The sequence below is a fragment of the Mercurialis annua genome, linkage group LG5 (genome assembly GCF_937616625.2).
Source record: "Mercurialis annua linkage group LG5, ddMerAnnu1.2, whole genome shotgun sequence".
Lineage (NCBI taxonomy): Eukaryota > Viridiplantae > Streptophyta > Magnoliopsida > Malpighiales > Euphorbiaceae > Mercurialis > Mercurialis annua.
The window spans coordinates 16,034,466-16,061,472 of NC_065574.1; the positions used below are offsets into that span (position 1 = coordinate 16,034,466).

The 27,007-nt window shown below is 32.9% G+C and overlaps 6 protein-coding genes across 13 annotated transcripts; 3 read left to right on the forward strand and 3 right to left on the reverse strand.

Annotated features, from left to right (window-relative positions):
- Positions 1-921: 921 nt before the first annotated feature.
- LOC126681253 (membrane steroid-binding protein 2-like) lies at positions 922-2,051 on the forward strand. Its single transcript, XM_050376748.2, has 2 exons — positions 922-1,290; positions 1,505-2,051. The coding sequence occupies exons 1-2, from the start codon at positions 968-970 to the stop codon at positions 1,770-1,772; spliced, it is 591 nt and encodes a 196-aa protein (XP_050232705.1). The 5' UTR covers positions 922-967; the 3' UTR covers positions 1,773-2,051.
- Positions 2,028-6,557, reverse strand: LOC126681251 (uncharacterized). 3 transcript variants are annotated; one of them, XM_050376747.2, is made up of 8 exons: positions 6,381-6,557; positions 5,509-5,989; positions 4,630-5,097; positions 4,295-4,444; positions 3,863-3,937; positions 3,622-3,669; positions 3,099-3,541; positions 2,028-2,861 (listed from the first exon to the last, which is right to left on the reverse strand). In XM_050376747.2, the coding sequence occupies exons 2-8, from the start codon at positions 5,948-5,950 to the stop codon at positions 2,256-2,258; spliced, it is 2,232 nt and encodes a 743-aa protein (XP_050232704.1). In that variant the 5' UTR covers positions 5,951-5,989; positions 6,381-6,557; the 3' UTR covers positions 2,028-2,255. The 3 variants fall into 3 exon arrangements, with proteins under 3 accessions (XP_050232704.1, XP_050232702.1, XP_050232703.1); XM_050376745.2 differs by having other exon boundaries at positions 4,630-5,106; XM_050376746.1 differs by lacking the exon at positions 6,381-6,557 and having other exon boundaries at positions 4,630-5,106; positions 5,509-6,097.
- Positions 6,558-7,608: 1,051 nt separating this feature from the next.
- Positions 7,609-11,330, forward strand: LOC126680944 (probable arabinosyltransferase ARAD1). Its single transcript, XM_050376252.2, has 3 exons — positions 7,609-8,581; positions 8,968-9,333; positions 10,717-11,330. The coding sequence occupies exons 1-3, from the start codon at positions 7,625-7,627 to the stop codon at positions 10,897-10,899; spliced, it is 1,506 nt and encodes a 501-aa protein (XP_050232209.1). The 5' UTR covers positions 7,609-7,624; the 3' UTR covers positions 10,900-11,330.
- Positions 11,331-11,391: 61 nt separating this feature from the next.
- Positions 11,392-14,656, reverse strand: LOC126680945 (14 kDa zinc-binding protein). 3 transcript variants are annotated; one of them, XM_050376253.2, is made up of 6 exons: positions 14,550-14,655; positions 14,405-14,476; positions 13,965-14,051; positions 13,156-13,303; positions 11,742-11,859; positions 11,392-11,665 (listed from the first exon to the last, which is right to left on the reverse strand). In XM_050376253.2, exons 1-6 carry the CDS (start codon positions 14,582-14,584, stop codon positions 11,598-11,600), a joined length of 528 nt encoding a protein of 175 aa, XP_050232210.1. In that variant the 5' UTR covers positions 14,585-14,655; the 3' UTR covers positions 11,392-11,597. The 3 variants fall into 3 exon arrangements, with proteins under 3 accessions (XP_050232210.1, XP_050232211.1, XP_050232212.1); XM_050376254.2 differs by lacking the exons at positions 11,392-11,665; positions 11,742-11,859 and adding an exon at positions 12,062-12,394 and having other exon boundaries at positions 14,550-14,656; XM_050376255.2 differs by lacking the exons at positions 11,392-11,665; positions 11,742-11,859 and adding an exon at positions 12,510-12,788 and having other exon boundaries at positions 14,550-14,656.
- A 527-nt stretch (positions 14,657-15,183) lies between these two features.
- Positions 15,184-17,089, forward strand: LOC126680947 (sulfiredoxin, chloroplastic/mitochondrial). Of its 3 annotated transcripts, none has more exons than XM_050376257.2 (5): positions 15,223-15,375; positions 15,460-15,584; positions 16,497-16,530; positions 16,619-16,712; positions 16,803-17,089. In XM_050376257.2, exons 1-5 carry the CDS (start codon positions 15,303-15,305, stop codon positions 16,816-16,818), a joined length of 342 nt encoding a protein of 113 aa, XP_050232214.1. In that variant the 5' UTR covers positions 15,223-15,302; the 3' UTR covers positions 16,819-17,089. The 3 variants fall into 3 exon arrangements, with proteins under 3 accessions (XP_050232215.1, XP_050232214.1, XP_050232213.1); XM_050376256.2 differs by having other exon boundaries at positions 15,229-15,375; positions 15,445-15,584; XM_050376258.2 differs by lacking the exons at positions 16,497-16,530; positions 16,619-16,712; positions 16,803-17,089 and adding an exon at positions 16,340-16,490 and having other exon boundaries at positions 15,184-15,375; positions 15,445-15,584.
- A 6,107-nt stretch (positions 17,090-23,196) lies between these two features.
- On the reverse strand, positions 23,197-25,849 carry LOC126679904 (delta(24)-sterol reductase). Of its 2 annotated transcripts, none has more exons than XM_050374923.2 (3): positions 25,685-25,849; positions 24,247-25,511; positions 23,197-23,816 (listed from the first exon to the last, which is right to left on the reverse strand). In XM_050374923.2, the coding sequence occupies exons 2-3, from the start codon at positions 25,492-25,494 to the stop codon at positions 23,373-23,375; spliced, it is 1,692 nt and encodes a 563-aa protein (XP_050230880.1). In that variant the 5' UTR covers positions 25,495-25,511; positions 25,685-25,849; the 3' UTR covers positions 23,197-23,372. The 2 variants fall into 2 exon arrangements, with proteins under 2 accessions (XP_050230880.1, XP_050230879.1); XM_050374922.2 differs by having other exon boundaries at positions 24,247-25,495; positions 25,685-25,848.
- Positions 25,850-27,007: the final 1,158 nt, after the last annotated feature.

Below are 27,007 nucleotides of genomic sequence, written 5' to 3' on the forward strand. Positions count from 1 at the left end.
GAATTTGTTACCCCGCCACCAGCTACGACGAGTACGGCCATTCCCGAGGACCAGCAGGGTGACGACGGAGACGACGACGAGGACGCCGATGCAGGAGAGGGAGATGGTGATGGTCGCCCAGGTCGACGTTACCTCACCATCAGTACAGGCCGTCGGACGAACCGTAACAGAAACAACTTGCGCTCGAACCTCCCGGTCAGTAGCAGATATGACGATAGGACTCCTAGGTGATTTCTTTTTTGTACTTTGTACATTATTATCTGATGTAGTAATCTTTTTTAATTTGTAATTTTTAGTTTATTAAATATGTTATTGTTATGAAGTATAAATTATATTTGAATATTTCTTAATATAATTATTTTGTAGTATTTTATAAATTTATTTTTGTAAAATGTTCTAAAAATTAACTAACTCAAACGTTTTAAATTTAAAAAATTCAACAATTAAAACGTAAATTTTTTTTAATAAAAGATTTTTTTATTTTTAAATAAATATTTTATTTATTTAATTTTTTTTAAATGATTGGGAGAAAACCTCCCAATCATTTAAAATAAATCAAAATGATTGGGAGAATTTTCTCCCAATCAGTGCAGCCAGGGAATTAAATTCCCTGACTGCACAAAAGTAAACCGCGTAACTGTTACACGGTTTGCCACGTTGGAAAAGCAAACCGCGTAACTGTTACGCGGTCTAAACCGCGGAACAGTTCCGCGGTCTGTAATGCATAAAATCGGAATTTTCTGTTTTTGGGTGATAATTTCGGAAATAATTAACAAAAATCAAATTTAATGGTCATTAACCCTTGATACTTGAGTCTAAATAAAGTTGTAAAAATTAAAAATCGTAAGACAAAAAAATAGTAAACTGCGAATGAAAATTGTTGAAAGTTGGAGGACAAAGACAAGCAGTATTAGGTGAGAGGCTTAGCTTAAAAAGTCTTGAATATTAGAAAAAGGAGGAAAAGACAATGGCAAATTACACTAACACAGCAATGATGGATAGCATAGAGTTATACACAGGCCTATCACCACCAGCTTTCTTCACCATAGCAGCTTTAATGGTGGCTGTTTACAAAATTGTATGCAGCATGTTTGTTGACCCAGAACCAGAACCAGAACCACAACAATTAACCAAAAATCCACCAGTAAACACACCACCCAAAATCTCAGAACCAGTTCAGCTAGGAAATAATGTGACAGAGCAACAATTAAGAGCTTATGATGGTTCTGATCCTAATAAGCCACTTCTTATGGCTATTAAAGCTCAGATCTATGATGTCTCTGCTTCCAGGTTACTTCTTGTCTCTTTTCCTGTTATATGTTTATGTTTATGTTTATGTTTGAAATGTCAATAACCGGGCCTAGAGAGCGTGTGGCCTCGATCGACGGGTTACGATGTTGAATTTTACGTCGGAACTAGAGTTATTAAATTCGGAAGACGAAAAGAAAAAAGTTGATTTAATGTATTCTTGTTTTGAAGTTTCATAATGTGTGTGTATGTGCAGAATGTTTTATGGCCCTGGTGGTCCGTATGCGAAGTTTGCGGGAAGGGATGCGAGCAGAGCTTTAGCTCTTCTGTCTTTTGACCCTAAAGACCTGACAGGAAATCTGGAGGGTCTGAGTGAATCTGAGCTTGAAGTGTTACAGGATTGGGAGTACAAGTTCATGGAAAAATATGTTAAAGTCGGTCAGCTTGTGTCTGAACAAGCCATCACTCGGGCAATCGATGGTGAAGAAGAAGTTAAAGAAAGCGAGACAAATGGAAAAGAATAAGTTTAGTACGTATATACGATTCACCTATTTGTAGATATGCATATTGATGCTTAGCTTGAGTTTATATATTCGATATATTCTGATACTTCGGGTCATGAACGCGTAGCTTGAGGTGAAGCTTTTCTATTTGATGAGGTTGATATATCTCTCGTAAGGTTGTAGAATAATCAACTCTAGTTCTGCTTTTTCCATTAATAAAATCAAAAGAAACACATTGTAGTGTTAATTTACTGTAATAGCTTTGGCATAGAAAGGTTCAAATAAAAAAAGAATTTCTTATGAGTGAAACTCCAAATACCGGTATTCGGAGATCTCCAAAATTGCTGTATATGTTATCTGCTAAGCTATATATGAACCATATACAGTTTTTTTTTACAAAATCGGTTGCTATTCTGACCCGGTTCTTCATCCAATCTAGTCTTGATTGTTATTCAGCTGGATGTTTGAATTCGGCATGATATTTGGTGGTGCTTGGTTAGTTAGTTAGCTCAGCAGATGATTTTTTGAAAGAAAGGTAGTGTATGTGTGGCTTATGATGTCAACAACTAGAGGAAACTGCAGGGAAGCAAACAATAAGACAGGGATGCAAGCAACTATGATGATCGGAATAGAAGCCCATTCCAGTTGATGACGAAGAACCAGAAAAAGTGTGACACTAAAAGCTACCATCATACTCGTTAGAGAGATGAAAAGTGTTGCGAGTCCCATGATTAGTTTGTTCGGTAGAGATTGAAGGAAATCTTCTTCGGCGTAACGTGAAGTCAAAATGGAAAGAAATATCAGAATTGATGTAGATGAGGAGAACATTGCAAGCGCATCTGATATGACGAAAACCATGAACGATCTTGTGTGAAGCAAAATTGGCTTGCCTGTTTTCTCGTTGATTCCTCCCGGTATGGTAAAGGCAGCAGAAAACATCACAGTGGTAATCAGTGTCGCAACAAGCATGCATGAAGAAGCAGTTTCCTTCAGCCATTTCTCTCCGTCCCGTTTCAATTGTTTGTGTTCCATTGAAAATAGATCCCCTGGTGTTATCCCCTCACTGTTTTTCATCTCTGTATACAGGGGCTGGACAATCTTCTCCACTTCCTGCAGGAAATGTTCATAAAGCACCGAAATGTTAGGAATAAGAGGCCAACATAACTGAATCTAGGGATAAACTTCCAACCAAACCGATAACTGAAAAAGAATTTTTTATATCAAAACCGAACAGACCAAACCTATATAACCGAACGACTGGAAGTCATCGGTTCGTTCGATTAATTCGGTCCGCCGGTTGTTTTGCTCACCCCTAACTGAATCAACTCTAGGAAAAGCATATCAGACCTTGAACCATATCAGTTCTCGTCGCAATTGCAAAGCTGAACCAGAGTCAGTGTTGAGCCGACTTGGATGAGGTAAATTTCCAGCCAGGTGCAACATGTTATTGTTCCTCTCGTCTTTATAAATAGCTATAAAATCTTTAAGTGCTCCTAGCTCGTGTATGAGTTTAAAAACTTTTTCCTGTCTATGTACAACTGCTGTATGAAAAATGCTTCTGGATTGCTCATCAACCTTCCATATAAGATCGGGATGTGCCCGGATAAGTATACTTATGAACTCTACAATCCCGCATTCTGCAGCTGTGAAGAGTAATCTTCTTGGCGTTCTAATTAATTCCTTAAAACACGCCTCATCTAGACTCAATGTCTGTTGCCAAAGTTGCCTTACTAGCTGAAGGGCTTGAACATGCCTCAACTTGATGTTATAGACCTGGATAACGTCGGGAACTGCAAAAGGCAGACGGACATGTATAGTCACTGTAAGGTGTCGATAACTTTGCCAGGAAAATGTCATAGCTGAGACTTACATAGGGAAGCAAGGGATTTCCACAGAATAACTTTTGTTGTAGATAAAGCTGCAAGAAAGAGTTTGAAAATAACAATTAGTTTGAAAGTGAACGATTGATATCGAGACTTTATGGTGAACAAATTTAGTTGAAGAATTATCAGTTAATTTGCTGTTTGCAATGTTATCTGATAGGATCAATGCTAACAGCAATTTTAACATCCAAATCAAACAACTTAGCAGTATGAGACAAATAGCTAAACCTTTAACGGTCCAATGGACAAAGTGATCATCATTCATCATAAGAGAAGATTCATATGGTAGATGCACTTGGAGACCTTCAAGAAGCAGACGATTATTCATTAAACATCAAAGCATCTGGAAATTAATAGACATGTATAATTTTATGCAGCGAAAGAGCCCAACCTTTCATTTTTTTGCATAAATAGCATAATTTTTCACTTTTTGATATTTTACAGCCTAACGTCATCATCTGGTGTCGTTTTAGTCAAGAGAACGGCCAAAAAAACATCATTTTGTGAAAAGTGCATTTGTGCTAGAAAATGCCAAAAATGAAAGGTCGGACATAGTTGTGCTTAAATCGGTACAAAAGAAAAAAGTTGAGATTTTATATGCAAATAACCGTAGTCCAAATGAGTGTCATTTAGAGATAGATATTCAAGTGAGCAACTAACATGAATATATGCATCTCTGCAGTAGTCCCAGTTTAGTTCCACTGTAGAATGCAGTTGGTTTTCTGGACAATACATGTAGAGCTGTCTCTCCATTCCCATCTCGAGCCATTGCTAGTTCAGGATGGTTTCGTAGTAATTCCAGTGCTAACTCTGCTTATCAAATTACCGATATTTAATATAATGATTCATTTGTACCCCATCTTTAGCAGTAGCATAACCTCACAATCGATATCATTGAACATGTTTCTTATAGCGTTTTTGTTATTGTTGAAATGCAGTTTAAAATCGTGATGCCAAACAGAAGCAACTAGAGAAAAGAGAGAAAAAGAATGTACCAAATAAATTGGAGGTGATAGCAGCAACAAGAAGGCCAATGCGATCCTCTCCAGAAAGATGTCTATCGTCTGTTACGGAATAGAGATACCAAACCATATCCCTTCTTCCCAAAAGTGCAGCCATATAGAGAGGTGAAGCTCCTTGGCTACCTCTAATTGATGGCAAATGTCTGTTCTTGTTAACCAACACCTTTGCTATTTCCGTGATTCCCGAAACAGCAGCAAAACACAGGGCAGTGTTCCCAACTTTGTTCTGCAGGGCCAAGTCTTCCGGTGTCATCTTCTTCACTAGTTTCTTGACAAACTGTGTATGCCTCGCCCCCGCTGCAATGTGAAGAACAGTTTCCGATCCCCTTGTAATAGTTGCACGAACAGCATGTGGATACCATCGCAGGAAATTTTTAGCCGTTTTCCAGTCACCTTTTAATGCAGCTATATATAAAGGTACATGCCTGTGCTTTGCCTCTCCTGCCATGACTAAAATCATTATCTCTGCAATGTTCATTATAATTTTTTGGTAAACAATACGAAAAACCCTTCAAGTTATTCAGAAAGAGCACTTAAGCTCTTTTATTCTTGACCACTTGACTTGAGCCCTCAACACTTTTAACCGTTTCAAAGAAAAACCTTTAAATTTTTCGGAAAGAGCAATTAAACTCTTTTAATTTAATTTTTGGACTCTTAGCCCCTCATGTTTTTAGTTATTTAAGTGGTTTTTTTCAAGCACGGAGTTTATTTGCACCATTTAGAAACATTGAAGGCTCAAGTGGTCAAGAAAAAACTTAAAAGACCTATACGCTCTTTCTGAATAACTTGAAGATTTTTTTTATACCTTTTGCCTAATGTTTTCATCTCTACTTTCTTGGAATGACTATTTACCTGGCAATTCTTCAGGTTGCAGTTGGCTGGGAGTGAGAAAAACAGGTGGTAGTTGATCTGCTTTAGCATTTGGATCAATCTTTTGTTTGGGTCGAGGTAGAACAGAGAGTTTTCGACGAAGATTGAGGTTTCGGATATCGGAAAGCGGGATACGGGAATGGTTATTTAAGTTAGCAGGTAAACTGCTGAACAAAACATTGTTGTATAATACAAGTGGAGAAGAAGATGAAGGTTCTACATTTATTGCAGAAAAAGGATTGGAGTTATCTGACAAAATATCTTTCACAGAATTGAATTTGTCACTAACATCATATGAATGTGCCTTCGAATGATGTGGAAACCTGTTGATTTCTGAGCCCTCCCCGGATTTTGTTTCCGGAAAGCACGACTTTATGGATGGATTCTTCCTCAGATGAAATGAAACTGACTTTCTTGATGCCATTTCGAGTTATAAGATCTCGAGTTTGAGTATTTGTATCTCCTGTCCTCGTATCAGTTGAAGATATTCATATAAAAATGAAGCGTTAATTGCAAAATAAATCATGAACGTTAGCATGTTTTATAATTTTAATACAAATTTTCAACTTCATCAACTATCAGTTTTTTTTTTATAATTCATTTTACCAAGCAATTTTTTGATAGATGTATGCTGATGTTGACGCTGGAATATAAATGCAGAAATTCTTATTATATTGTGTGTTATAGTAGATAATTTTATTATTCACGTTACAATTAGCAATTCTTCTATAAAAGATCTAAATAAAATATAAAATTGTTGAGTTGATACAATTGAAATCAATATTGAAATGTGGATCTGAAAAAGAACTATTAAGGATGAAAAAGGCATAAAAGTATGCAATAATAAATTGTACCTTTCATCAGCATTTTACAGGAACCACACCTGCAATTCTACCCCTTCATGCATTCATTAATTTCTGGAAAATTTATTTACAAATTCTAAGGCAAATTGCACCAGAATGGAAGATGCAAATAATCAACGAATAACAGGTGTGCATGAGAGAGAGAGATATATGTAAACTCACAAAAGAGAACATACGTCAAAAGATTAAGAAATTGTGTTTTATTTTGTGTTAAATAATTAAAATTTAATACAATAAATATTTTAAAAAATTAGATAGTAACTTCACTAATTTAATTGATGATTTTAGTATTGAAATATTAATTTTTTTAACTTAATATGTTCCGATTTTGTCACTGATTTTAAGCTGTGTAACCATAAAGAATATAGTTAAAACTATATGTAGAAAATCAATTGATGGAATACTATAAAAATTCCACATCGCCAAAAAAAATAACATTATGTGGATTGAGGATTGAGGAGGGTTAGTAAAGGTTAACAAGAGTTGGAAAATTTCAACCTCTGTTTGATTTTTTTTTTTTGGAAAGATTTTGGAGAGTTGAAAAATATTTTCCAACTCTCCTCAAATTTCATATGCCAACTAGGGGTGAGCACGGTTCGGGGGAATCTGGGAATTGACAAATCTCCGGAATCAAATCAAAAGTCGGGAATATCGAATGCGAGTTGTCCGAAAGGATGGTGAAATGGTCCGTACAATCAAAGGAACATGATATTAGGTACTAACCGAGACACACAATGAAGGTTCAAGATCTAGCGGACTTTGTGTCAGTTGTCACAAGCTATTTCAAAGCGAAAGTAAACCCAAACGTCCAATGGGAGCTATATATAAATGGAGCAAAAAATTAAAAAGAAGCAGGAGCATGAGTCATTCTAAAGAGAATGCGCAAGATATAAATTGATTTTAGCTATTGTTTTTTAAATTGGTCTCTTTTTAATAAATGATTTTATAACTCAATTTTAAAAGTATTTATTAAAAAAATAAGATTATATTATTATTTATTTTTATAATTTAAAATAAAAAATCTACTTTCTCAATATATGTAATTTTAAATAAATGAACAACTAAAAACAAACAGAGGGAATATCATATAGTATGAATATTTGTCTAAATTCTATAGATGTATCATATCAATACATTCATTTCAAAAAGTCAACAATTAATAAATAAGAAACTTATTTTGGTCTTCATTTGGTATCGTTGCATAAGTTGGGTCACCTAATCAACCTTTCATCCAAATGATAAAAAACTCTGATTATAATTATTCCCATCAAATCGCAAGTGTAAAAGCACCGGTGACCTCCACAGAAGCCACCACCGCCGTCGCAGCTGAAACCACCAACTCAATGAGCGACCGCTTCTCCAAATTTCGAAACCCAAAACCGCCGAAACAAAATTCCCAATCCTCAACAATGGCGCGAAAATCCGCTCTTCTGAAACAATCTCTAATCTGCTCAATTTGCTCCATCCTCGCCATCTATGCTCTCTTCAATTCCTTCTTCAGTCCCACCGCCTACTACCTCTCCGATTCTCCCGAGAAACAAACAGAAAATATTCTCAATATCAACACCAGCAGCAGCAGCAAGAAAGTTAAAGTTTTCATGTATGATCTGCCCAAGAAATTCACTACTGGCATTATTATTCAGCACGCGGTGGCGCGTGGGAATAAAGACGACGGCAATTTGAAGTACCCAGGTCACCAGCACATGGGTGAGTGGCACTTGTATGCTGATTTGATCCGACCCGAGTACGAAAGAAATGGGTCGCCCGTTTTAAAAGTGGATGACCCTGATGATGCTGATTTGTTTTTTGTTCCCTTTTTTGCTTCTTTAAGTTTGATTGTGAACCCGATTCGACCGCCCGGGTCGGCTGACTCGGTTCAGCATTACAGTGATGAGGAGATGCAGGAGCAGTTAGTGGAGTGGTTGGAGCAGCAGGAGTATTGGAAGAGGAGTAATGGGAGAGATCATGTGATCGTTGCGGGTGATCCGAATGCGATGTACCGGGTTTTGGATCGGGTTAAGAATGCGGTTTTGTTGCTGTCGGATTTCGGGCGGGTTAGAGGTGATCAAGGGTCTCTTGTGAAGGATGTGATTATTCCTTATGCTCATAGAATTAATGTTTATAAGGGAGATATTAGTGTTGATGATAGGAAGACATTGTTGTTTTTCATGGGGAATCGCTATCGGAAAGATGTGAGTTTCTCTTTCACATTTTCATTGTGATTAATGTACTTATAAGTTAGGTAGCACGGACATTTCATTCAATCAACGTGTTCTGTTTAGGAAACATTTCGGACACTTGACATTTCGGATAGGAAACTTCATCTTTTTACGTAGGAAACCTTAATATAACACCGTTTCGCCATATGTCCTTGTCCAAGTGTTGTGTCTTTCCGTGTCCGTTTCCGTGCTACCTAGCTTATAAATTAGTTTAATCTTATGTTTATTTGAATTGTGGGATTAGTCTTGTGTTTATTTGATTTTAGAATGCCTTTTTTGTTGATTAATCTTGATAAGGTATGACTGATATTCCTAGAGATATGATCTTGACTTAAACTGCCGTTTGGTCTTAAACTTAGGGAGGCAAAATTCGCGATTTGCTATTCCAAATGCTGGAATCCGAAGAGGATGTTGTGATAAAACATGGAACACAATCGAGGGAGAATCGACGCGCAGCTTCACATGGAATGCATACATCACAGTTTTGTTTAAATCCAGCTGGTGATACTCCATCAGCTTGCAGACTTTTTGATTCTATTGTGAGCTTGTGTGTTCCAGTAATAGTCAGCGATAGCATTGAGTTGCCTTTTGAAGATGTCATAGACTACAGAAAAGTTGCCATCTTTGTTGGGACAGAAGATTCTTTAAAGCCGGGATATTTAGTTACAATACTTAGAAGCATAACTTCAAAACAAATTCTGGAATATCAGAAAGAGCTGAAAAAGGTAATCACCACTAGCATACCTACAGTACTTATGACTCTTAAATTTCAAAAATTTCCTAAATCAGTGTTCTTGATTATTGTGGATTGTTCTCTTAAGTCTTATCAGTTTCAGTCTAGTTTTTAAGAACAGCTATGAGCTTTTTTGTGAAAGTATTAGAAGAAATCAGGAAAACTTATGAACTTTTCGTCATCATGTTTGTTATGGTGAATTTGTGATTGCATATTTTCCAAGTTGATATAATATCCAATGGGCTTGCTTTTAGAGATTATTGCTTTGGAACCAAAAATAAAATTCCTGTTTGAAGATTTTTATCTTAACCTTTTCGTCTTTCCTTCGTTGTTATTTTAAAATTTAGGTATAGAATTACCCGTGTAGTTCCTGCTCTCTTTTGCTGTTTTTTTATTGGATGTGCTATAATATGCCATAAAATAACAGCAATTCATAATTCGATTAATCAGTAGTATAAAATAGACATAAGAAATATGGTGGCAGCCAAAATACAGCAGAGGCGTGCTTTTTCTATCCTTTTCTCGGAGATATTTTGTAGGACATAGACTAGTTACGGAGTCAGGTTTCTTGGAGTTAATCACACCTCTTAATTAAGTCTTATGCTTTGGCCTCCAGTTGAGAGATTTTGCTCAAAGTTTGTTTCTTTCAGTTTCTTACTCGTTAAATATGTAGAGTCTTGTGACGTCTACAATATCTTATTCAAATGTTGCAATGCACATGATTAACGGTTAATTAGGTTATGGCGGAGTAGTTGACTAACCTCCTTCCTTCCCTTTTTCTCTCTTTAACCTTGTCCCCCCTTTAGTAGTTCTGAAAAGTTTAGGTTATTTATTTCTGCAGAGCTTTCCTGCTTGAAAACGTATTCTCTTCATAACGTATTTTGCTTTCATTACTGAAGATAAAACTTCCATGGGAGTTTATCCTTTATTTACTCTTCTAGTGACTAATCCTATCACATGAGCACCCTCTACTGGTGCATATACCACATACCAAATTGTTTTTTCTCTTTTAATCTGTGAATTATTTGTAATGAGAAACTATGCGATAGGATACTCAAGGGTAACATCGTCTTCATTTGTTTGTTAAGTGGTCTTTTGTCAACTGTTCTATTGGTTATTGACTTTCATCGATCATACAGAGTTGGCACCACTAGCATCTGGCATGTGGTAGTATACATAGTTTGTGATGTGTGTACAGAAAGTTTTCATAGTGGAGCATATTAACATTGTAGCAATGTACTCGCTATATTGAACACTTTGCACATGATGATCTTTGTTCGTCATAGATACTATATTTTGTGAAATTTGTACGATGTCTGCTTATTTGTTCAAAATATCAGTAATTAATAATTGAGTTTTGAATTGTGTGATTCAGGTGAGGCGATATTTTGAATATGACAACCCAAATGGAACTGTGAATGAAGTATGGCGTCAAGTTGCACAGAAGTTACCTCTTATAAGATTAATGATAAATCGCGACAAAAGGCTTGTCAAGAGGGACTTGACTCAACCAGACTGTTCTTGTTTATGTACAAATCAGACTGGCCCATTGCGGTAATCACCTTCCTATGACGTCAATTTTTGGCAGCTGATACTTCCAAACGTCTTGTGCGCGTCTCTTATTATATCCGTGGGAGAAGACCTTTTTCTTGGTCTTGGAGAGTAAGAAAATAACCGCATAGTTCATATTTATTCAAAAGATGGGAGAGCCGCTCCTTTATGGGTTTAAACTTTAAACCACTCGCCCCGGACATGAGATATGCATTGGAAGATTTTGTGCATGCTTACCGTTGTGTGATATACAGCACATAGTCACGAGCTGTTGTTATAATTCATTTGTAAGTTTTAGAGAATAATAATTACTAAGTTCTGATAAGTTTTGTAGTTTTGCAAATGAAAATAATGTATTATCAGTTGGATATATTATCCTTGACTGCATCAATGTGCACATTTTTCCTACAAGGATCATTCATATGTTTTCATTATTAACTTGGGTACATTGGGATCAGATAATGAGATCGATTATACTCTCATATCAGGGGAATTGGCATTTAATAAATAGAAATTCATATTTTGTTTTAGCTATCGCAAACTGCGGAATGTGTTAAATTCAGGATGTGAATTTGCATTACAAGCTATATCATTGGCAAGAGCAGAATTATGATCTCACATGAAAAAAGAGAAGCACATTTCATAAAACTAAGATTAAAAGTGGAACTCATGATCATCTGTTATTTGGTTATATGAAGGAGTTGGTTAACCAGGTGGCCATTTCATTTGTCGGCCACCTAAGACGTGCAAGTGCAGATGATATACAGATTGGCCTGCAGAAAGAGTTTAGAGAGGGCATCAGCACCAGCATTGCTCATTTAAAAACACACTCAGATTACTACTACTCACAAGCACTAGCTCCACTGTTGATTACCACCCGAAACCCGTCCACGATGCCCTCTTTTTCGGCCACTATTTTGGCAGCATACATGAGTTCTCCTAGTATCTCCCCGTGCCTCGCTTCGGCCTGACAGCATACATGAATCTCCAATCTCAAAAGCTAAAGAACCAGTACAAACCCAAGAACCGAATACAAGGAAACCTACAGCTGATACTTGCTTCAAAATTATAATAAAAAGGGTGTACAATCAACGAATAATCATAATACTAGGAAAGAACAATTCCAAAGGTGATAGATATCATGTTCAACATGATGAATAGTGGCAAACTTGTACTGAATACCTTCATATATATATCAACATCATAATTCCTTTATCAATGTTCTTATCATTTTTCTAAATGCCCCAAAATATGTTCAACTACATTTAGACCGAGTTTGCACCGCTTTTTTATCTTTTACAATTGGATTTTTCGAACAATTTAGAAATTCCAAATTCTTCTAAAACTGGATTTCAAACTGAACCGGGCTTGGCATCTTTAGCGTAGAAGAGTCAAATTAATTCAGAACTTCACATCCAAATAGCTACCGTGCCTGTACTTTCAGTTCCTAATAAATGACTAAACTTTTGGTATTTTTCACACAAGAATGGCATTGAAACTCCCTAGATAAATTCAACAAGAACTACATCAAAAATAAAAAACCACTGCCTTTTGTCATGCGTAACAGTTGAACAGAAAAAAAAAAACGGAAAAAATATGAAAACAGAAAATGAAGAATGATAAAAGCTCTAGCATGCAAGTTTTCAACTGAGCAATTCACTAGTGAACCATTCACAAAGACAACTTTCTTTAGGCTTTAGCTGATAAAGCGAAAAAGACGTAAGTTCTCTTTCCATTCAATCACCAATTTCTATTCTGTCTCACACTAATCAGCTAAAATTCAGTTTCACAGCCTTTCAACTCTTTCTTTTTCCAAAAAAAAGCCCCCAAGACTCGTACTCTGCTATAATTATTCCCATCCTAAAGGCTTTAGCAGGCATGTTGTTCTACTCTATCCTGCATCATATGAGAGACCACAATTTCTAAAGAATTTCACTGGCAAATCTTTGAGCACGAATGCTTGTCTTAAGCTTTTAACTTATTGACCAAAGAAAAGGTAAGCTTTTGCACTATGGAGATAGAAGTTCTTCCAAATTGAGGCTTTTATACATTTAATATAGTTCTTACTCTCCATGCGTAGGTCCAAAATTAAAATGAGAATCACTTACAACTAGAACAGTTCTATAATGATGCGCATCTTATAGGAAAAACCATCAGCTTATTTGAGTGTTGCATGAGACACTTGAGAACAAAAACTCAGTATCCTTCTGAAGATAGAAAAAAAAAAAAGATGAATGTATTTAAATAGCAGACACGAGCTTACCTTCCCCAGCTGCGTCAATCCATCCCTGAACTTTGGAATGACTAAAACATGAACAGGAGCTTGAGGATTGACATCTCTAAAAGCAAGAACCTTCTCATCCTCATATACAATGGATGAAGGAATTTCCTTTGCTATGATCTTGTCAAAACTAGAAAGAAAAACCAACGCTCAGACAGGAAATGTCAACTCTGCCCAAAAACTGCATAATTATCTCACACAAAATATCATTGACAAAATTTAAAACTAGACATATTCTGGTAATGCAGAGTGAAGGAGAAAAGAAAACAAAAGTGAAGAGTTGTTAAAAATACGCAGGTAACCTCCACCCAAAGGGCAACCTAAACTGCAAAAACTCCAATGTATTTCTTGTAGAAGAAGAACATAATTAACATTACATTTTCCTCAAAAAATATACATCATTAAACTTTTGATGATCTTTCATTCTCATTCCAACTCTTTTTTGCTTTCAAAACAAAAATTGAAAAGTTTTATCCTGCCCACCTATTTTAGCAAATACTCTTTCCATAAATTAGTTTATACTTAATCACTATCCTGAATATAATAAATAGTGTAGTTCTTTTTTTTTAACCTTTAATCTGCTAAAGTATTCAGGAAGTTTTTTTGTTGAATAACCAAACAAACCAAATTTTGTAAGCATAGATTTCAAAGAAACAAAAAAAAAACAGAGGTTGCATTCTAGCAGGGTCACTGAACTTTTTTGTAATCCCAAAAAGTCTAGCACATGAAACATTTTTTAACAGCTTAAAACATGAGATCAAATCACGTTACTATGTCACAAGTGACGATACATGGTCGGGGCTCCACTTTCAGCACTAGCTGCAGCTGCTCTGGCAGACGCCTCTTCATCATTTACCGCATTCGTACAAAACAGAGATCTAAAATAAGACATGAAACAAAAGAGATCAGAAATTCCAGTTAAAGATTAAAATGGCTACAATAGATTTGAATTTGATTTATGGAACTTAAAAAAAAATCATAGAACATGTAATAATTTAAAGCCAAAAACATATTTAGAAACACGTAACACAGTGAAGGCTGATGAAAAGAAGACGATGTTTCGATATCGAGGCTACAGGTTAACGGAATTATTTCTTGAATTAAGCTCATTTTCACAGCTTATAGTAGAATAAGTGCACTCCAAATTATGAGATAAGATAATACAAATATAGCATCAAAACAAAAAATTAGAGTAATTTGAGAGTAGATGCAAGGAATTTGTGATGAATACCTGCGAGACTTCATCGGAAGAACAAATATTTTGCTGCCATTGGAGAATGCTGTTTTAGTATTTGCAAAATTCCTGCTTATAATTCAACCGATTACTCAATTATTCAATAAAACTTCAATCAGAGGATACAGAATTGCGAATGTACCTGAGAAGACTGAACGAACTGATAGCGGCAGCCATTGATTTTTGATTTCCCACTCAAACCTGCTCTTTCTTTCTACGCTGCACCTTATGTAAATTTTGCTTAATCATTCTCATTCATATTTTAGTCCTTCAACTTTTTCAAATTTTCATTTTAACCCTTTTTATCTTTTCCCTTTCCTTAAGATTTTCAAAAACTTTCTATTTTAATAAGCAATTTACTTTTATATTTAATTTATCTAAATGATTATGCACATCACTATAAATACTTTTAAAATTTCATAAACAATGTTTTAAAAATAAGTAAAGAAGACCCTAAATTTTAAACGGCTGCATATATGAATACGATTTGAACCTGCAACCTTACTTTAACCAAAAAAACACCTTACCAACTCATCTATATCTTATGGTTAGTCAAATAATCTATTGAATATATAAGTATTATTGCTATTTATTTGTAGAAGGAAGCATTTCAAGCAATGCTGGCAGACCACATAGATTTAGATATTATGATGATAATGTTTATTTTAAGGCTCACTATTCTTTTTTCTTAAATTCATTTTTTATTGCATAATATATTAATCTCTCTCTAGGACTTGAAGAGGAAAAAAAGAGAAAAAAACTTTGAGGACTTATGGGATAAGTATGTCATATTAGAAGGGTTATTATAATAACTTCATAAATATGACTATTCTAGTAATTACATCATTTGGTTGATAAATTTTCTAAAACATAGAGAGAATAATAGTTGAAGAAAATGGGAAGTTTTGTGATGAAAATTGGAGGAGCAAGCAGGTTGAGGAACTTGTCTATATCAGCCTCATCCAATGGTAAATTTCATTTAGTCTCAACATTCATTTAACTAACTTTTTTAATAAAGATTAAGTGTGTTTGATCAGGAAATGAGAAAACAGGGCCACTGATTTTGGAGGTTGCATTAGATAAGATAAGGAGACCCCTTATGAGAACCAGAGCTAATGATCCTATTAAAGTTCAATACCTCATGGATAGTATTCAACAAATTGGCCTTCAAGTCCCTGTATGTATACTTCCCTTTTCTTTTTATACATATAATTAAACTTTTAAGTTATCCCATTTTAGTGAGAAAACTTTGATTTGTTTTATTTAATCACTAAATTTTAATTTCATTTCAGTGGAACGAGCGTTCTTAATTAAAGTTTGGTCATACCAGTTAGTTACTAATTGTTGTAATAGTGTAAGTGTTAGGTAACATTCTGTTAAGGTTGTTGATTCAATTCCTCCCACAAACACTTTTTCTTCTCCAATTATTAAAAAACAAAATTAAAATTTAATCATTAAAATAAAATAAATCAATATTATATGACCAAAATAAAATAAACTAAAAGTCTAGTGACTTTCATAACCAATTACCTGAATCTAAGTTTTGAAAACTAAACTATAAAGAAAAGGCTTACTGTCATAAAATATTATCTTTTTTTGGATTTCTTTTTCCGGTTTGAACACATTCTATCAAATGTGACATTACACATACCAACTTTTTATATTTTAGCATAAAAAAGTCGAATCTTGCATTTTATGGCATTTGTAGCTTACGTGTCTTATACGATGTCGTTTTGGCCATCCAAACGGTCAAAACGATATCATTTTCACAGAAAACAACACATAAAGCACTGAGCCATATGATCAAAAGTTTAGAAAGGTTGAAATGTGAGGTGGATGTTTAATAAATTGTGCTTGAAGTCGGAAAAAAAACGTGAAAGGTGGAGATATTTTATAACAATAATTCTAAAGAAAAATAAAATTTACTTGTAGGATGCTTTTCTGCAACTGAGGCTAATTTTTTGGAGATTGCATTTGCACAATAACAATACAACAAAATTGGATATTATGTGTATGTCATGAGAAGGATGATGACTTGTTGGGGTATGTTGGTTTTGAGATATGATAGATGTTATTTGTTCTGCTGCAGATTGATGTGCTTGAGGTTGATGGAGTATATTATGGTATGGCCTCATTTCATGTTTCATTTTCTGAAATACTATTTTATACATATAGCCTTGTTGGTGTGCTGATCCCCAAATATATCATCAGGATTCTCAGGTTGTCACCGGTACGAAGCACACCAGCGGCTTGGTCTCCCCACCATTCGTTGCAAAGTTCGTCGCGGAACAAAAGAAACACTCAGGTTCTTCTTAATATGTTCATTTTTTTTCCACTTAATCTCAAGTGTTCAACTATATATTGCATCTAATTTTTAATTGATTTTACTACTCAGGCATCATCTTCGATAAATTTTAATAAATTTCTTGGGTTTGTACTCTGTACCGGCTACCACAATGACTCATCTACCTGAATTTCTACTCTACTCTGGCTATCGCATCCTTAGGGTATGTTTGATTCAGCTGTTATTATTGTTGCTTGTTAGAGAGTTAGATAAAATCTAACGTCGCTTCCGATTATTTTGGTGTTTGATCAACTGGTGGGATAACTTGTAAACCAAACATGGCATTGTGATAGTATTGTTGAAGTAATTTTGAAATTCGATATGTTAGTATGGGCACACTTCATAGGTTTGTCAATGGAACTTTGAAGCTTGCTATTGTAAGTTGTATGTCTTTGCAAAAAGAAACAGAATATATCTATCTATCTATAACTATCTTATATGTGGGAAGGGGGGAGGGACAGGCAAAATTTCAATATTAGCCTTCGAGAATTATAAAAATTACAAAGTTAGATATAAGTTTAATTTTAATAATCTATATCTATATCTATCTATACTATATATAAAAGCACGGATGGGGGGGGGACAGGCAAATTTACCGAATAATCCTTTTCAGTTTAGTATTAAATAAAGGTTTTATAGTCATTATCTAATTAGTTATTTAATTAATCACTATTGTAATTAAAGTCCTAATTAGAATAGGTAGCTAACTTATCTCCAATTTAGTTTTAATATGTAAAAAATAACTAAATTGTCTCCAAATTAGTAGGAATACCTATCTTTAAGTTTGATTGAACTACAAAATTAAAATATTGTATTTGGTCAATATATTATTATTTAAATTTCTATCTTATTATTATTTTTAAAGATATTATTAATAAAATTAAATTAATTATTTAATTATGGTTATTATAAAATCAAAAGAAAAATAAATTCAGTATGGAACAAATTTAATAACCGAATATATTATATTTACTTTTACAAAAATTCTTAACTAATTTAATATTAATTATAAATAAAAAATTGATATAATTATAATAAATTTACTAATACGTTTATTGACGTGTTATGTTACGAGCCACGTGCATAGCACGTAATGCGTAACTAGTTTATATAAAAATAAAGATAAATAATAAATAATTCAGTTCCAATAGAAGTCTAATTATAACAAACAGAGATAAATAAAATAAGAATTTGATCCTAATAAGAGTTCTAAATTCACGGAAAAGGGTCAAAGTTAGCATGAATTATAAAATGTCTAATTTAATATAATATTAATTATAGCTAATCAATGAAATTAATAATCATTATATATCGAGTATATAGGGTCGAAGTAGAAATGGTAAATATTCTTCCACTGGCCAATTAACCTATGTTGTTGAATTAATTTAGTTTGAGTGGCATATGTTAAGCATTAACCAAAGCCATTTAGTAAGTTCATCTAAATGTAGAGGAGATTATTATTATATGGTTTTAAAATTGAGTTTGACCTAATTGATATTTAAATTTTATTGCTTCGTACTCTCTATAATTATATCTCAAGCAAACTACTAAAATTAAATAATTGAGCTAATTATAAATTATTTTATAACTATATTTAATTATTATAGTTAAAACACAATTGAAATACTAAATTATTAAATTGGTACTACTACAATTTTCGATTACAATAACAATACATTTGAATAGAAATTAATAATATAAATTTTTTAAATTTTTAAAAAATAAACAAAATTTAAAATTCATTTTTATAAATATTTTAATTCATAAAATAATTAGTAACTCAATTATTATTAAATAAATATTGCTGGTCATATAAATATAAATGATCACGTGTTATTAATTTAATATAAACATAAATAACGGGTCACATAAAGATAAATATCACCCACGTGTATAACACATATGTGGGAAGAAGACGACAAACCAATTTACTATATTAACCTTCAATAGTTTATAAATAATTAAAAGTGTGAAGTTCAATTTAAAAAATTAGAAATTAAGTACATAGTAATTTTAATTCAAAGATATAAAAGTTAGCTTAAAACGAATATAAAATTGACTAAGACTCTTATTTTTTAGCTATTAATACAAATTATGTAGAGATATATATTATATAAACAAATTAAAAAAAATTGAAGTATAAGAGCTTAATTTGTATCAGAAAAAATAATTAATTATAAAAATATTATTTTAAACAAAATTACAATATTAGAGTCAATATAAACTGATACGCTCAACAAGAATAATTAATTAAGAATTTATTTTTTATAGAAAAAATTAAATATACTGGACAAATTTCTAAAAAATTATATCAAAATGAAAGTATAAATTCAAAAAAATTAAGATATAATATTTTATATTTAATTAATTTACATATATAACGGGTCATATAACATCATCCACATGCTACAATTAAAAATTAAAAAAATGATATTTAATATATATTTAATATCATATAAAAATAAATTATCTTAATAATATTCATGATAATTTATTAAGAGCTAAAATATTATATTTAATATATATAACGGTTCATATAAAGACACTCACGCGCTACGATTTTAATTAATTTAGTAAATATTTAATAAATATAACGGGTCATGTAAATTCCGCTCACGTGCGTAGCACATGGCGAAACGCTAGTACTATATATAAAAGCACGGATGGGGGGGGACAGGCAAATTTACGGAATAACCCTTTTTAATTTATATTAAATAACGGTTTTATAGTCATTTACAAATTAGTTATTCAATTAATTACTAAAAAATTATTATAATTAGAGTCTTAGTTAAAATAAAATTGTATCATGACAGAGGAATACTAATTAAGTATAGAAAAAATAGCTAATCTTTTCCAAATTAATAGGAATATCAATCTTTTGGTTTGACTATACTAGCAAGGTAATTAATATTGTCCAAATCTTTGTTAGTTATGTGTAAAACTACAAAAAATATTAATTTAATTTTTTTTAATTTTGTTTTAAAATAATAATACATGAATTGACGAGTCACGTTACGAGCCACGTGCGTAGCACGCAAAGCGAGACTAGTGTAAATTAAAGGGTTAATTGCAAATAAATTCACCAACTTTGGCCTAATTTGCAATTACAATATAAACTTTCAAATTTGGCAATGTCATCAACGAACTTTGCAATTTTGGCAAATCAATACACCGATTTAAAAAAATATTGACGTGGACATTGTAATGTACCGCCATGTTTCGTTGCATGATTGGTTGGAGTATCAATTTGCCAAGAAATGAAAGTTGGTTACTGACATTGTCAAGTTTTAAAGTTCGTGTTATAATTGTAGATTAGAGTAAAGTTTGTGATTTAATTTGCAATTAACCTAAATTAAATCACATAAATCAATGATTTTAAGGAGCAATATGTTTCATATCTGAAAGGAAGAAAAAAACACACAACCGAATTGATTCTATAAGTATCAATATAGAACATGATATTTCGTATCGGATAACCGTATTTTCTAATAATTAATCATTTACACGAAGACAGATTTGTTCAAGATGGAGAGAACTGAGGACCTGAGGGAGGAAGGCACAATACAATCAGATGCCTTCCGCAAAGTGCACTATTCAGTTAAAGTTAAATTAATCAAACCGAATAAATCATATTAAAATTTTTTGGAATAAAAATAAGGGTTAATATCATAAAAATTCACTAATTTTACACTTTTTCTCAATTTAATCACGTTCTTTAAAACTTCTCATGAACATACACCAACTTCCATTTTTTTCCCAATTTCATACACGGTGCTGACGTGTCACTTATTTATTGGTTAAAAATGAATTACACATCAGCAAATTGCACCAATGAATGAGTGTCACGTCAGCACCGTGTATGAATTTGGGAAAAAAATAAAAGTTGGTGTATGTTTATGAGAAGTTTTAAACAACGTGATTAAATTGAGAAATCATATAAAGTTGGTGAATTTTTATGACATTATCTCTAAAAATAATGAATAAATTTCAGTTACAACTCTTAAAACAGTTGATTTCGACTTGACCAGAATCTATTAACACATAATAAGTTATACCAACCCTTAATGCTAAGTTGAAGAATTTGTATAATCTATAGGTTTAATTACTTAAAAAAATTCACCTTGAACTTTTTTTTTCGTTTATACCCTGATCTTGTAAAAAAATCACTTGTACCCAATTTTGAGTTTTTAGGTTTCATTCTACCCAAAAAAACTAAAATTGCCTCTTTTCACTTGAAAAAAATTTTAAAATAATCCTTTATTTTATGTTTATATACTAATTAGACGTATGATATAACCTTTTATTTAATTATTTTTAATTTTGTTCATCTTTTAATTCATTAAATTGTCAATTATATTTTTTTATTGGGTAGAGATGAAACCTAAAAACTCAAAATTGGGTACAAATGACTTTTTTATAAGGTCAGGGTATAAACGGAAAAAAAGGTTAAGGTGGGGTTTTTTTTTGAGTAATTAGGCCTAATCTATAACCTAAACTTTTACTAATTATTTAATTCAAAATCGTAGAATCTCTCCATATAAGATAGGCCTAATCACTTAAAAAAACCCACTTTTATCCCCTTTTGCAAATATATTCCGACGTAGGAATTTCTCCAATTTTATCCTAATTTGCCCTTTTATGTTTCAATTGTACCCTAAAATATTAAATTGACCTCTTTTTACTTGAAAATATATTTAAAATAATCCTCCATTTTAGCCTATATTTCAATTAGACCCTAATATTATTAATAATATAAAAAATAAAAGATTATTTTAAATTTGTATAAGTGAAAAAGGTCAATTTAATATTTTGGGGTACAGTTAAAATATAAAAGGCAAATTAGGATAAAATTAGAAAGATTCTTACGTCAGGATATATTTGCAAAAGAAGTTCAAGGTGGGGGATTTTTGAGTGATTAAGCCTATTAAATAATAAGTGATAAAGTTTTCTTTCAAAATACTAGCACGAAAAGGAAAATAAATGGCCCCATAGCCATTAAGTTGGACATTTTTAAGACTTATAATAGGGTGGAATGAAATTTTTTTGAGGCTATGATAATTAAATTAGATATTTGTAGGTCCTGGATTGATAAGATTATTAGGTGTATCTCTATTATGCAGCTCTGTTTTTTTTTTTAAATGGAGTGGTGAAAGGGAATATTACAGCTAAGAGGGGCTTGACGCAAGGAGACCCTGTGACTCATTACATGTTCTTAATTTGTTGATAAAGGATAAATAATTATATAAACTTAGTCCACTACGTCATCTATGAATTGAGTCAATTATATTATAACATATTATTAAAATGATGGTATAATTGTAATTTTGTTTATTTATTTATTTACACTTTTTATTAGTAATATTACAATAATACCATCATTTTAATGACGTATTGTAATGTAATTGATTTAGTTTACAGATAATGTGTTGGACTAATTCTATGTAATAATTTTTCGTGTATAAGAGCTTTCTAGTCTTATTAATGCTGTTGTGGAGAAGAAGTTATTGCAGGGTTTAAATTTTGTTGAAAATTGTAAAAATTTCATTTTTTCTTTGCTGACGACAATTTCTTGCAAGAGCTGATCCCGATGAGTATAGTTTGATTAAGAATATTGTGCGGTATAAATTTTTTTAATTAATTTAAAAAAAATTATTATTATAATTAAATAATAGTCTCTTTTTTTTAATTGTCTATTTTAAAAAAAACACACATATTAAGAAAATCATTAAAGTTTTATTTAAATGATAATTACACCATTTATCAAAAAAATAAAATAATTACAAAACTGCATATTGACTTTTTTCATTTACAGAAATTCTAGTTGATTTAAAAATAATTACAAAAATACCAAAAACTAAAAAATAATTACAAACATACAGTGTATACTGTTGGTATAATATCAGTATACTAATAAACTAACATTATATCAACATTATACCAACATTATGCATACTGAAATTTTATTAATATTAAATAAAAATTTATCAAAATTATATCAAATAAATCTGAAAAAAATTATTTATAATTACATATAAAATTATTATTTATTATTTTATTTTAAATTTTAAATTGACATATTTTTTAATACTAAAATATTTTATTATTGCTATTACTATTTTGAAATAATTGTAAAATTAGGAGTTAACTTTTAAAAATTTAATATTTACTTTTTATTTAATATATTGTTAATTAATTGTTTTTGTACGAAATAAAATATACATTTTTTATCGCTTATGTAGTCGGTTCAATTTAGGTTAAAGTTTCTTATGTATTCGGTTCAATTTTAACTATTTGATCAATCAATTAATTCGGTTTAAAAATCAAACCGAACCAACAAGAATGCTCACCCCTATTAAATCTTGAAAGTCTGTTTCTAGCTGAATTCTCTTGTAACAGTACCGCCAAAATTGCCCATAATTCTGATTAGCATTTTCGCTACTCAAAATTTATTTGCAACGCAACAACTTAATAAGAGAAACTGTCTAAAACATAGATTACAAATACCCAAAGTCTCGTCTAATCCATTAAAAAGCCAAACACAACAAAATTAAGAAGCAACTACAGTCCCAACTAAAGAAATGAAATAACTGAACTGAATAGCAGAATCAATAAGTAGAGTGGTTAATCTTCTTCTGCATAAGCTGTTTCGAGGTGGGCTCGTTCCGCATCTTGCACCTCTTTCTCCGTCTTCCTTCCTTTCTTCGACTTGTAGTATACGCTCATGAACGTTCCCACAGCTCCATACTTCTTCCTGCACTGCTCGTAGAGTCCTGCATCGAACATTCTCCAGAAATCCTTCTCATTCAGCTCCGAAACTGCATATTGTGGCTGGAAGCCATGGTTATCGATCAACCAGCTCTCCAATTTACGCACTGCCTCAGCACCATCATACTCCTCACCTCTCAACACTGGTCCCGGTGCATAATAAACTCCAATATCTGTGTACATTTGAGCATATGGAGTGTCGCCCTGTCTCCGCTCATGCTCAAATCCTGCCTCCGGATACACCATAGTTTTCACGGGCAGTTTGAACAATCTGTGTGGGCACAGCCAAATCGGATATACCTGCAAATAACACCCACCATTTTCATTATTGTGGCAAAACAAACACAGTTTTTCACATCTCCAAACCATTCTATGAGCACAGAAAGAAGATTACTGTTATGGAAAACATGGAAATGGAAAACAGAAAAACAACTCTTTCGAGTTTCAGAGATTCAAAAGTTTCAGAGATTCAAAAGTGTTTCCTTTCCGGAAACAAAACATTGAAACATAGGACTCGAGACATTTTCGCACAACATACAACCCATCAAAGGCATGATAGTGGCATTATAAAAATTTCCCAATCTCACAGGCAAGATAATGCATATTGGTTATAGGACTAGCAATAGTTACTAAAAATACGGTTGCCCTCTAAGTTTTCGATGTACATCTAACAACATAAATCTAAAGTAAAACATAATTATAATAACCAGCAGTAGAACAGAGCAATTACCTCCATCTCTCTGTGGACCCACTCTAGGCCATCCCCGACCTTGTAAAGAGGAACAAGCATATCTTGAATGACATGGTTATCATGGTAGTAGTTCCTGATTGCTTCCCCCTGGGTAGCTTTCAGCAGTGAAACCTTTGGAGGCATCAACCAGCCCAAGAGAAACCTAAACCACCATTGATCGCCGAATGGAAGGATAAGCTTCCCCTCCCAGTACAAACATCTGGTGTGCCTATGGTAATACTCCCTAGTCGGAATGTACTCCACAAACTCTCCTTTCTTCAACGCGGTCTGTGCGTGCTGGTAGAACCAAGGTTTAAACCACCAACCAACACTGTTAATTTTGTTGCCCTTCTTCTTGGCCTCTTCCTTGGACGCATATCTCCCTGTCATCATCACACCTTCAGTGGGAGAATAAATCATGCCTTCCACAAAATCTGGAACCTTCTCCGGATTATCCTGGTCGAGATCTCTGGGTGCAAAAGAGTCCACATAAGCCTGCGCGATCTCTTGCAAGTTACCCTGTACAGGTTTGTAAGTAAGCCTCATGTACTCTTTAATGGATATAAGCTTAATCTCAGCGGAGACGAGTAGCCCAAGTGTCCCTTGAGACCAAGGGATGGCATAGAAAAGATCTGAATATTCATTGTCCTTGGTAGCTCTAACAACTTTACCATCTGCCATAACAATTTCATAAGCTACAACAGTGTCAGAGAACAAGCCATATAAATGAGAACTCCCTTCAATTCCGTAACCATTGATGAGCCCTCCGACAGTAAGATCATCGAGCTCAGCAACGACTGCAAGTGCAAGATTCATCGGGCAAGTAGCCCTGCTGATCTGCCCCATGTTCACAAGGGGCTCAACTTTCGCAATCATTCTCTCCCTATCAATGTCGAGAATATGACGGAAAGCCGATAAATCAACTTCAAAGTGGCGAGCCCGCTTATAGTCTACATTCCGCATTCCGACAGCGATATAAGGCTTACGGGCAGTGCATACAAGACCATCTTTCGAAGGGTTCCTCTGCTTGAGGCGCTTCACCACCTTAGCAACATTGGCATCATGTTCCTTCTGGCGCTGCTTATAAGACTTCATGGCGGACTTAACATCCCCGAGATAAATGAGGAAGTAAATGGTAAAAGAGATGGGGAGGACGACGAAAATAACGAGAATCCATCGGAACTGAATAAAGTAGTCGACGAGCACCTTCTTCCTCTTGGGGCGCAGGGGGGCTTCAAGATCTGACATTCTAACAAAACGAAAACCTGGTTATAAACAAATGTAATAAGCATTTCACACAGTATCTGCTCTACTTAACTATTAAAAGTGAAAATACATCAGATCTGAAGAGACAAAGCAGTGTGAAGAGCATAAGTATGAAGCTAAAAATGCATTAGTTTCAGATGAGCAAAACCTAGTGGCATGCAAAGCAGTGTACCTGAATCAACCGGAGAACTGGCCGGAAACTGAGCCGGAGTTGATGGTGTTGTGTGAGATAAGTGAAGTGAAGAGGAAAATATATAGAGCAGATGCTACACTGTGACTGTGTAGACCAGCGCAGATAAGGAGCGTGTGATCTGTTTTATAATTCTTTAATTATTTTTAGCATCTCACTCTCTACCATCCACTCTAGAGCCACGCATGTTGATGCACAAATAATATAAAATAATTTACTACGCGACAAGAGATTCAAATAAATACATCAAACACAGTATAAATCAACAAAGCTTTATTTTCTTTTGATTGAATAACTTTTTGGGACTTTTCAAATGATATAAGTTCATGATTGTTAAATAAAGGCTAATTTTCTAAAAACCTCTTACTTTTTAACCCCAATTTGTCTACCCTAACGTTATAAGATCACCAATTTTATTCAAATTATGACCGTTCGGTTTTAATTGCATCATTACACATCAAATTGATCTATCTTCTTTTGAAAATGTTCAAATCAATATTTTATATTTAAACATATATTCTAAATAGTGCTTAACATTATATTTAAAACAAAAAAGACTCTTCTCTACAAAAATTATAAAACTTAATGATAATTTTTTATTTAATATAAATAAATATTACTAATAAAATTAAATTTATAAAATTTAAATGAAAATTTAAATATATCGTTTTCAATATACCAGAAACCTCTACCGTCGTCAGAAACCGCGACTGCTGCCCTAAACTTCTACCGAGACCGGAAAACACACCCATGTGTCGGTTCATGTTGATAATGAACAGATCTAGATCTGCGTCTGTTCATGTTGATGACGAATACACTCAGATGGGTCTGTTCTCCGGTGGTTCACGGGTTTAATATGAACTAAAACAAATTATACTTAATTTTAAAGGTTTTTTTTAAAAAAATTGAAATAATTGAAACTCATTCGTCTTTCTCGTGACGAACTCGAAATGGGTTCATCTTGAGGAAGGCAAACGGGTTTTAATTATTTAAATTTTTTAGAAATTAAAATTAATTTTATATTTAAATTTTTATTAAAAATATTTAGATACATTTATTTAATTTATATTTAATAAAAATTATTATTAACTTCTAAATTTTTTGGAAAGATGGTTTTTTTGTTTTAATTATAATATTGAGGACTATTTAGAATATTTGTTAAAATTTAAAGTATTAAAAAATATAAATTTGATGCTTGAGGGTGTAATTGAAAATAAAATTGTGGATTTTGATGTTTGAGGGTAAAACTGAAAGGTCATAATTTGGATAAATTGAATGGGCCGGGTCTCCCGAACGATCATAGTA

Coding starts and splice junctions, on each gene's coding strand:
- LOC126680944 (XM_050376252.2), top strand. CDS start 7,625: ATGATAAAAAACTCTGATTATAATTATTCCCATCAAATCGCAAGTGTA. Junction 8,582..8,967: donor GGAATCGCTATCGGAAAGAT/GTGAGTTTCTCT, acceptor TCTTAAACTTAG/GGAGGCAAAATTCGCGATTT. Junction 9,334..10,716: donor ATCAGAAAGAGCTGAAAAAG/GTAATCACCACT, acceptor TGTGTGATTCAG/GTGAGGCGATATTTTGAATA.
- LOC126680945 (XM_050376253.2), bottom strand. CDS start 14,584: ATGGCTGCCGCTATCAGTTCGTTCAGTCTTCTCAG. Junction 14,477..14,549: donor AGTTCGTTCAGTCTTCTCAG/GTACATTCGCAA, acceptor AATTATAAGCAG/GAATTTTGCAAATACTAAAA. Junction 13,304..13,964: donor GAAAGTGGAGCCCCGACCAT/GTATCGTCACTT, acceptor TTTTCTTTCTAG/TTTTGACAAGATCATAGCAA.
- LOC126680947 (XM_050376256.2), top strand. CDS start 15,303: ATGGGAAGTTTTGTGATGAAAATTGGAGGAGCAAGCAGGTTGAGGAAC. Junction 15,376..15,444: donor TATATCAGCCTCATCCAATG/GTAAATTTCATT, acceptor GTGTTTGATCAG/GAAATGAGAAAACAGGGCCA. Junction 16,531..16,618: donor GGTTGATGGAGTATATTATG/GTATGGCCTCAT, acceptor ATATATCATCAG/GATTCTCAGGTTGTCACCGG.
- LOC126679904 (XM_050374923.2), bottom strand. CDS start 25,494: ATGTCAGATCTTGAAGCCCCCCTGCGCCCCAAGAGGAAGAAGGTGCTC. Junction 23,817..24,246: donor GGGTCCACAGAGAGATGGAG/GTAATTGCTCTG, acceptor TGTTATTTGCAG/GTATATCCGATTTGGCTGTG.
- LOC126681251 (XM_050376745.2), bottom strand. CDS start 5,950: ATGGCATCAAGAAAGTCAGTTTCATTTCATCTGAGGAAGAATCCATCC. Junction 4,445..4,629: donor TATCACCTCCAATTTATTTG/GTACATTCTTTT, acceptor TTTGATAAGCAG/AGTTAGCACTGGAATTACTA. Junction 3,670..3,862: donor TGTCCATTGGACCGTTAAAG/GTTTAGCTATTT, acceptor TCTTTCTTGCAG/CTTTATCTACAACAAAAGTT.
- LOC126681253 (XM_050376748.2), top strand. CDS start 968: ATGGCAAATTACACTAACACAGCAATGATGGATAGCATAGAGTTATAC. Junction 1,291..1,504: donor TATGATGTCTCTGCTTCCAG/GTTACTTCTTGT, acceptor GTGTATGTGCAG/AATGTTTTATGGCCCTGGTG.